Source organism: Zeugodacus cucurbitae, chromosome 6, assembly GCF_028554725.1.
Source record: "Zeugodacus cucurbitae isolate PBARC_wt_2022May chromosome 6, idZeuCucr1.2, whole genome shotgun sequence".
In the NCBI taxonomy this organism is placed as follows: domain Eukaryota; kingdom Metazoa; phylum Arthropoda; class Insecta; order Diptera; family Tephritidae; genus Zeugodacus; species Zeugodacus cucurbitae.
In genome coordinates, this window is record NC_071671.1 from 58,411,082 (window position 1) to 58,421,695 (window position 10,614).

Sequence of the window (10,614 nt, forward strand, 5' to 3'; positions counted from 1 at the left end):
CATTATTTTTTTTTTTTGAATTTCAAAATCAACATTTATTTAAATTAAATTTGAAATTTGAAATCAACATTTATAAAAATTCAAAAATTCACACACACCTAGTACTATATCAGTATAACGTATCTCTTCCCTACAGAAAAATTGCCAAACAAAAGTAGTTAAAAAGCTGAACAATTTGCTTATGTACTTAAATATATGTATTGTAGGTATTTACAAACGAAGAAAGTAATTGAAACGAGTAATTTAGTTGATTATCTCCCACTTTCTCTGTATCTGGACAATCACTATTGAGAGTAGTAATTTTTGCAGCAACAACAACTACAAATATACATTTTCTATTTAAACTAAAAATGAAATAACAAAAACAAAAACAAAATAGTTATAAAAACCAAACATAACCACAAAAAAAATTGCAAACCAAAAGCTCCCAAATATAAATTCCAAACCACATGATTACCATATGTATGGTAATTACTGTATAAATAACCAAAAAATAACCGGTACAATAACAACAAATTCAAAAAATAATAATAGAAATAATAGTGAATTAAGGAACAAACCATACACTCGTCAATTAAGTGATATTATTAAATAAACCGAATAATCATTAATAATGATTATTTGCATGGCATTTGCCGTTTACATTTCGTGTAATGTGTACGGCGATTAACGGAACAGTGCTAAAAAATATTGTAAATACATTGTCAACTGAGCCAATTTACAGTTAATTTATTTATGTAAATAAACAATAAACAGTTCATAACAGTAAGTAAATGTGCGTGTAACTAGTAAATAGTTAGTAAACATTTGAAATTATAAAAAATATTTAGAAAATATAATTTTAGTTAAGCTGGAAACGAAGAAAGTTGTGTTGAATGCATTAAATTATGTAAATTATAATTAAATATTTTTTTTTTAATTTAGTATTTAATAATTTAGTAAAAGTACTTCCGCCAATTGACTTAAAATGCGTTAATTTGACTTATAAAAAATAATATAAATTTAAATAAAGAAAAAAATTATTGAAAAACAAATTAATTTTATTATGGAAAAAAAAATTAATTGTATTATAGAAAAATTAAAAATAGTAAAAGTAATAAGTATTAAAAATATAAAAAAAAATATTATAAAACAAATTAAAAACGCCAGTTTCTTATAATTTAAATACAGCCTGTAAGTACATAATAATCGTGTGCTTTGTAGTAGTCAATAATTAATTTATAGTTATAGAAAATAATGCGAAAATGTTTAACAATAAATAAATAATTAATTGTAAAGGACAAAACATGGTTATATAATATTCGTAAATATAACGACAATAAGTACACTTTTTATGAATTGCAAAGAGTTGCTTGTTTTTTACATGTAAATTCTTTTTATATTTATATGTGTATTGCAGTGAGAAAAATTAAAGTAGAAGTAAAGAAATTGTAAATAGATTAGTGTTACAACACAATTTTAAGGCTTTTCAAACATTTTTGTTTTTATTTTTTTCTTTTTTGCTAACGAATAGTTTTTTTTTTTTGTTTTTTTATCTAATGAAAAGGTGAATGTATTTCATTTAAAATAGTGACTAACAATTTAATAATAAAATTTAATATTTTTCTTGTGGGTTTCTGTCAATAGTTTCTTAAAAAACTGATTTCCAGTTTCTGAGTAAACTCTTCGATCAGCGAAGACTCAGCTGGATCATACTTAGATTTGTATGCTTTCAGGGTCTCTAATGGTAGTTAACTTCTTCACTTAAGAATCGAAAATGTACAGCTACAACTTGGAGAAGACTCACTCACAATTTTTATAATTTGATCTGACTTCATCTTTTCGAAGAAGTACTGATTCTTACCGATAACAGCTTCTTCTGTTTTAATCTGTTATGATTGTTCTATCCATGGTGATTCTTCTAAGGCTTGGTTGTTCTATCATTTACTCAAAACACTCTAGATACAAATGTATGAATGTACATATATAATACAAAAAATTGATTACGATGATTTACTTACATATATATTTTCTCAGAGAAATGTATAAATATTTCTGTCATAGTTCTAAAAATTTGTTTCTCTTGTAACCAAACCATTCAATCCATTTTATGTTTTCAGTATAAAAACAATACTTAAAGATGATCATGAAACGATCTTCATTCAATCTCTCTTTTCCATCCTCAACCCTTGAAAAATCCTCTAACTAGATTATATTAGCTTCTTTAACCCTATCCCCCACTAAAAATCGAACTTTTTTAAGAAGAAAACTTGTTTCCCTTATCTTATCTCAGAACACATAACCCATTTCTTAAATTTTAAGAGTATTTCTTCTACTTTTTATTAGGGGTTTACAAGTCAAATTATTTGACATATTTAAACAGAGAAGGTACTATTATTTTATAAACTATTGTGAGTGGTATCCTAGTAAATACCAAATTATTTAGACGCCATTTAATTCTTTTAAAGTTCCAGATTTCATAATTTTTAAATAATTGATGATCAATACAAACAGCTGATCGTATGCAGCACTGAGTAAAACTTTCAAAATCGTTTTGAAATTGTAGAACAAATTTAATAAGGTTAGGACGGTTCTAATATGATCTGGATCGTTCTAGATCGAGTAAAGAAATGCTATATATGTTTGATTACAAAAATACGAAGCATAGTAAGACTTGTGACCTCCCAAATATTTCTCTAAATTTCTTCATTTTACTTATAATTTCGTTGCCAGGCTTAAAAAAAATACGTATATTTTCCAAAAAAAAAGGTATAAAAATTTTGGTAAATAAAAAAATTTCTACAATAGCAGAATTAAAAAAAATACTTAACCCAAAATAGTAAAAATAAAACTTACACACAACCAAATGGGAATTTTACAACTTTGATAGTCTGTCTTTTAAATCGCTAAAAAAATTATAAGAACTTAAAAAACTAGTGAACAACCAAAATAACCAGAAACTGCAAGATTTTCTCAACTGTCTATTAAAAAAAAAAATATTTATGAACTAACTACAGTTTATATGCAAAACAAAATAAAAAAAAAATCTGTTTTAAGGTTAAGTATAATTTTCTACATATTCAGAATACAACAAATAATAGGAAATAGTAAAAAAAAAAATATAAATAATTTCATTCTTTAAAGTAATAATAATAGAGTTGTATGTATGTGCATGTGTGTTAACGTTAATTATAAAAAAATTAATAAAATTTGTATATAATTATGTTTTGAACTAAAAAAAATGAAAAATTTTAATTTTTATTGTTTTCCAAAATAGTTGTAAAGCAAGAAATAGTGAAACATTACATACAAAATACTGTTATACTCATTCCGAAACGAAGTCATATCAAAAACCAAAGTTTATATTAAAAAAAAAAATAAAAGAAAAATAATACAAATTAAAAATAATTTAAAAAATATAAATATAAAAGTACAAAACAAAAAAAAAAACAAATATAATGCAGTTAAAGCTGGAGTGAATGTATTGTTAGATTAAAGCAAAAAAATTAAATAAATTTAAAAATATATTTAATTAAAAAACACTGAAAGTAACACAAGAAAATCATTTGAGCAAAGCATGTGCGAAAAAGTATTACCAGTTAATAGCAAATATTGTTAATAAAATAAAAAAAAAACATAAATTCAAATTCTTGTTAAAATTATTAATAACAAAATTAAAATTATATAAAAAAATAAAAAAAAATTTGAAATTAATAAATTTAATGTAAATACGAAATGCTAGCGTGTAAGTAGTAAAGTTGTTTGAATAATATTTAATTATAAAAAAAAAAACAAATATATATGAAAAATAGCAAGAAAGTCTCTTCAAAGAATTGCATGTTGAACATTGAAAAAATAATGTTTAAATTTTCAAGACTTTAAACGCAAAAACAAAAAAATAACAAATAATAATTGTGAAAATAATACTCATAAACACGTGAAAGTGAGCAGAAGCAAAATTTTATTGCAAATCAAAATGAAGCAAAAACAAATAAATACGTATAACAACAAAAAAAAAAGATATTTAACATATACACAAAGAAGAAATTAAATTAATTACAAAACAAACAAACCAAAAAAGAAAAAAAAATAGTTATTCATTCGTGTTGCATATTATTAAAAGCAAGATATAAAAGAAATCCATAAAAATGGTAGTTAATTCAAATAAAATAGGAGAAACTAAATCGTGAAATTAAATACAAATAAATTAATCAACATACATACAAACACATTGCAAAGTGTGTCATTTCAAATACTCAGCAACAGTAAATGCATAGCAGAGATTTCAATTTAAATAAAACAAAAACATACATACACACATACATATATGAATATATTTGAGAAATTATTAAATATACTTACACATTTAAGTTTTTGCGATAATCATTGAGAAGAAAAGAAAATAAAAAAGTGAATTAAACCAACAATATTGAAGTGCTGCTTTTTTTAGTGGAAAAGTAAACCAATAAATTTCAAGTTTTTCTGTTTTCTTAGCAGGAAAATACATAAAAATTTGAAAGTAGACACGGATATCTCTAAAATTAGCGCATCCGCTTGCTCAACATTTTATATTTGCCTTAGAGCTATATTAACGAAATCAATTTATGCGGAATCAAGATTTTCTTCCACTGAAGCCGAGACAACTTCCACGTCTTTTTAACTTATCGATTTTGTCATACATACTTTCTAACAATTTTATTAAATGTTTCATTTAATAACCCGAAGCTTTTTTAACCTCTCTGATCAACTCAGAGATCCTATATTACAGGACCGACTGACACTTCTTTCAAAACGTCATTCCTTTTCAAATCGAAAAATCTAAAAACTTGAACTTATCCAAAGAGCCATACCTCAACTAATTTTAAGGAATACAGCCGAGTGTACAACTGTGGTCGTTAAAAAAATAAGGAGCTGATTTCGCAGAAACCATCCCAGCAGTCATTTACAGAACTAACCGACCGTAGGCGAGAGACATCTTCATTGAGCAACTCCCCCAGAATGGCGTACTTGATGTCAAATCACCAGCAATTGCAGATACCAAGCTTGAGTTGCCTCGCGAAACTAGAGTAACCCTAGCGCAACTTCGTTCTAGATACAGTTGCAGATTAAAATGCTTAACCCTGACATATCCAATATATAATATGACCTGTATGCAAAGAGTCCCCGCATGACACTCACCACCTCTTTGCATGCTCAATTAACCACGCCATTTTCCCTTTGGTCCGACCTTGACGAAACAGCCAGTTCCCTGGGTCTCCCGTTAGGTGACTTCGATTACAATTGATTGACTTGTGCTTACCGGTTCAAGTAGGTTTGGGTAACCGTTCCAACAACAGAGATCCGATAACGTTGACCCAACTGCCGCAGGAACGGTCTTAAGCGTACTTGAAGTCACTCTCTCTTCTTATTACGTATCTAAGAACTATAGAATTTAAGTTCCCGACGTAGACCCGGATTATATGCTGGCAATTAATATCTCTTCGGCCATCTAGCGCCGTTAAGCTAAGTAATTAGCATTAAGATAGAATCTAGAATGCTCGATATTCTTACAACAACAACAAAAACACTCATATATAATTTTGAGTATAGAGTGAATGCTACAAATGCGTTCTAGTTTCCAATAATAAGTAATATTTAACCAAATGTACTTATTTATCAAAAACAAGTTTTCTACATCAAAATTGCTAATATCTACAAAACACCTTAACACAATTAGCATAAAAAGGTGCTTAACTGTTGACATACATACATATAATTAGCGTAGTGCAAATTGTTGTTTGCAGCACTTACAAAAGCAATGTAGCACCGCTGACTCTCCAGAAGAAAAAACATATGAAGAGAATATAAAGCCATAGATAATTGAAAAATATATATATGTATGTACGTTGTTATATGTGTCCCTGCAAAAAGCGACGAAATGGAATGACACCAAAATGAAATGAAGCGCAAAACTGGTTACCAACGCGCCCTTCAAAAGACTGGTTAAGCTGGTATTGAAGTCACGAGATGCCGCTTTTACCTTTGCACTTTGTACAGCTTCAAAAGCGTTACCGGCAATGGTGGGCACAAAGAGTTAACGTGTGGGTGCATTGACCCGTGCGCTTGCTTAATGTGGCAAAATTGAACATTCAAATGCTATCTGAATTTATGGATTTTATTGATGATTAACAACTTTATGTGATTTGTATAGAGGTGAGGTGAGGAAGACCAACTTTCTATTTTCCGCCATAAAAGAAAGAAACGTATTTGTTTTTCGTATGTTTTAAAATTTAATTATGCTGATGAATCATTAAATGTTAGTACAATGTAATAAATGCAATTTATCGTTTCTGCAATAAGGAATTATCAACTATTGCGAAATTACTGCTGTGAATCTCAAAGTGTTTGGAAAAATTCAAGTTTATTATATTTTCATTATTTAAACTCTTAACTCTTGTTTTCGTTTTTTTCTCATTTGTTTATAACACTAATAAAATTGCTTTTCATTTCTTAATAGTATTTATATATGTATGTATATATTCAACTTTCGCAATATGCAAATGTTAACATTTATCTCGCCAACTACATTCACGCGTCTCAGCTAACTCAGTACTTGTAATCTCCACTGAATGTGCCTAATGCAAGTTTGTGTGTGTGTGTGTATTTGTATTAGCTGCGCTTAATAGCATTTAATCGGTAGCATCAGCCTTTGCCACGGCGAAGGGCTCATCCACAGGAATGGAACCGCTGTTAGCGATCACAACATCCTTAACTGGACGATCACGGCCATCGGTTTCGCTACCCTCAATCTTGCGTACAACGCTCATGCCGGACAAAACTTTGCCGAAGACAACGTGGCGGCCATCCAACCAGGAAGTTGGTTTGGTGGTAATGAAGAACTGTGAACCATTGGTATCCTTGCCAGCGTTGGCCATGCTCAACCAACCAGCGCCATAATGCTTCAGTTTGAAGTTCTCGTCAGCGAAACGTTCACCGTAGATGGAACGACCGCCAGTGCCATCACCCTTGGTGAAATCACCACCTTGGATCATGAAGTCCTTAATGACGCGATGGAATTTGCTGCCCTTGTAGCTGTAAAGTGTATAAATGAGATAAATTAAATTTGGTTGCGCACATTTTACGTTTAATAAGCTTAATAAAAGTCAAAATATGTATGTATGTATGCTTGTGTATAATAAACAAAAGTAATGCTGACTGCTACTATGTTATTGGGTATGTTTATATGCACAGATTTCATTTGCTGTTGCTGCTATACATTTGATTATGTTGTGCTCTTTTCTTTTTACTTATACTATTATTTACTACAATAATACAGCAATAAAGTGTAGAATTTTTATATTTGTAGTTTATAATGCAATAATACAATAGCTGCCAGTGCCCGGCTGACCCAATGGCCGGGTAATAGCGCTTGGCGCTTTTTTCTTTATATTTTTAGTACAATTGTGTTTATTGTGCATAACATATCCACACATTAATTCAATTCAGTACTCAATTATTGTTTGCAAACATCAATTGCCTCGTCATATGCATGCATGTAAAGTTTAGTTCATATTCGCATTGCTAAGCCAATTAGCTGTGTGAGCAGCGACGCACAAGCTGTACACACTCTCACTAACTTTAATTGTTTAAAGTGAATAAATTTATTTTCTTATTCGTTTAGTACCAGTAAGAGTTATTTGACCCCATTCCAAGAAAATGCTCCGACGGAAAATCTGATTGGGACGCATCTGCTGATAAAATACATGTCTAGCTTGGCTTATTAATTACGCTCAAGTGAGTTTACTTATGACTTCATTCAAGATGAGATTTCGTTGTAACAAAAGCTTAATCTGTATACTAATGTGTAGTGATTTTATTTATTATTGATTACCTTTGCTATAAACTATACATAGTGCATTTGCTATAAAAAATATTGTAATTTTTATAGCACAATAGGCCTACAATCAAAGCACTAAAATGGTAGCGCTGTTGTTTTAATTGGTTACTGATAAGCAGCTGATAAATTTTCAATTTAATTTTAGTTCCATAATATTTACACGTACACAGACCAAGCCTAACTAGACCAACAGCATCTATGTAGTAAATTGTTGTTTTCGAGGTAATTTCAAAAGACAACATAAAAGAACAACAAATATTTTATCATTTTGCACTAACACAAACTTTGATAGTGACAGGTGCAAGAAATTTCCAGAATTCTTCAAATACGCCTACATTTCAATAAATTGCACAGAATAGCTGTTGTAAATCAAATTGGACTCGCATGAAAATGATTATTTGCCGTGTCAGCAGAACTGAAGACAATAATATACATACATGTAATTAAATTTATAATATAAATATAACTTACAAGTTCTACATTAAATAAGCGCTTGAAAACCTAACCTCACTAAAAGTAATAAGAGCGCAATCATCCCCTTTTGAAGCAAATTGCTTGCAGGTTTTAGCAAAATAAAATGCAAATGCAAAGGAGGACTTTCCATTGTTTATGCACTGATGTTGTGTGTTTATATGTTTGTGTATTAAATGCTACAAAGTTCTTACCCTTCGCCTTCTGGCTTCTCAGCTAGCTCTTTGAAATTACGAGCGGTTTTCTCCACTGTTTTGCCGAAAAGACCGATCTCAATACGTCCAGCTGGTACACCACCAATGGTAATATCAAAGAAGACCTAAACAACAAAATATTTAAATATATAAGTATGTATGTATTAAAAGAATATATGTACATATTTGCACAGCAAAGAACCCGGTTAACCGAACGGAACAATGGAAATACGGGAGGAAATAAACTAAAAATTACGTGGAGATGACAGCAAGAAACTTGAATGTATGCCAAGTGAGGCAAAAAAAGTAAAACAATTTTGCTCAAACTGTATGAAATACATATTTGTATGTATGTATATTAAATGCACAAAGAACGCAATGTTTAATATTACGGGGAACTTCATTAGTCAAGGATAAATGAGAATTTTATGCTTACCTTATCGGTTACTTTGGGTCCCTTGCTTTCGTCAGCCACCACAATGCCGGCCGCAAGCGCCACCAGACATAATCCCAAATACAGCTTCATGGTACTGTTTCCGGCAATCAAAAACACAGTTTATAGATTTTCACAGATTTTATTGCTCTTTCACTTGCGTCCAAAAAACACCTCCGATGTCGTCAGCAGTTGGCGATTAAATGAACAGGCAGCTGATGTCAATAGCCACCACTACCGCTACCAAGCGTTTTGTTGCTGCTTGCTGCCCTTGCTACTTGGATGTGGAATCTTTGGGAGAAGCGTTGCACATTCACACATACAGGTAATACAAAGCACAATAAAACAATTGGTCTCAGAGATTCTTTCTTTCTTCGTGCTCGTGGAATAGGGAAACGACACGTCGTCAGGCGTGTTAAGAAAATGCTGTAAAGAGGAATGGCGAATAAGAATTGATAAACAATAATTTTGAAGTTCTTTGTAGCATATTCTTCTATTATGTTGTTGTTTCTTAGCGATGTGCTTCTAATTGTCTATTTATTTACGTAGTTGTTTACTTTCCAACCTTGCCATAGTGAACAGGTTTTATAAAATATATCTAATATGTTTTTCGTTTATAGTGAAACTCTTGTATTGCCTAAAATGCAACATTAACAAATCATTAATCCAATAATTTGCTTATAAACAACGTGCAGCCACCATGTAATGTAATATCTTCGTCACTTTCCGATTAATCGATAGCAGCGGCTTACATATCTAAGTGACAGTTATTCGCGCAAAATTGCAAATGTTCCTTTGCATTTTAACTTATTTTGATTTATAGTAAGTAAATGCAGTTTATTCTCGGGTTAATTAAGTAAATATTCCTTTAATATACATAAAAGAATGTGCTAAAAATAAGTGTTGTGAATCCATTGATGTTAATCTTAAGCTGTGGCAAAAATGCTAGTGCTTTCGATAGGAACCGGTTACGCGCCAAGTGACAGTTCTTCGCGCTAAATAAGAAAGCTCGTTGTGTATATTAACTTCCTGTGTGTTTTTTATTTCCCGTGTTAATAAATGTAAATTTTAAAAAAGTGAATAATCAGTTATCTCAAATCACCAAAATGTGTAAAAAATATCTGTTGGGGTTGGTGTTAAAGTGTTGTGAATGTATCCTTACGGATATCGTAAAAAGCCTTCGCTCCTTAATTTGGTAAAAGTATTGATGAATGTTAATGGATTATGGAACATGGAATTGGGTATGTACGCCATAACAATTATGTCTATGCATTATGAATTAGAAAGTAGTAGGAGAATGTAAATTTGATTTCCCTTGATGCAAATTAACCCCTTGCTTTCAACTCGATATTTAAGATAACTGCGTCAAGTAGAACCTACTGCCGAAAAGACAATGATCTAGGTAACTAGTACATACAGTATTTAAAATTTATTTACCCACTGAAAGTGTAGAACCCAAGTATAGTATATGATTCTATCATTCTTGTTAGAACCCAATCAGTGGATTAAGTTTAATTTCAACAAGAACCTCATAAGTGTACCTAGCTACAATTAGTCTTTATAGCTCAAGCTTTCTGAGGCTTACAACTTCTAGTTGGAAATATGTTATATCTTAAAGTTACCTATATATGTATATATACAAATTAATGTATTTGAATGAT

General features: G+C 30.2%; 2 protein-coding genes across 2 annotated transcripts in view; one reads left to right on the plus strand and one right to left on the minus strand.

The window, feature by feature from the left end:
• Positions 1-6,224: 6,224 nt before the first annotated feature.
• Positions 6,225-9,306, minus strand: LOC105218910 (peptidyl-prolyl cis-trans isomerase 5). Its single transcript, XM_011194780.3, has 3 exons — positions 8,957-9,306; positions 8,521-8,645; positions 6,225-7,050 (listed from the first exon to the last, which is right to left on the minus strand). The coding sequence occupies exons 1-3, from the start codon at positions 9,044-9,046 to the stop codon at positions 6,648-6,650; spliced, it is 618 nt and encodes a 205-aa protein (XP_011193082.1). The 5' UTR covers positions 9,047-9,306; the 3' UTR covers positions 6,225-6,647.
• A 460-nt stretch (positions 9,307-9,766) lies between these two features.
• LOC105218911 (Bardet-Biedl syndrome 4 protein homolog) overlaps positions 9,767-10,614 on the plus strand; it is a 47,341-nt gene continuing 46,493 nt past the window's right edge. The window contains exon 1 of the mRNA XM_054234658.1: positions 9,767-10,194. The gene's annotated coding sequence lies outside the window, so the exon portion shown is untranslated. The remainder of the gene's footprint in view (positions 10,195-10,614) is intronic.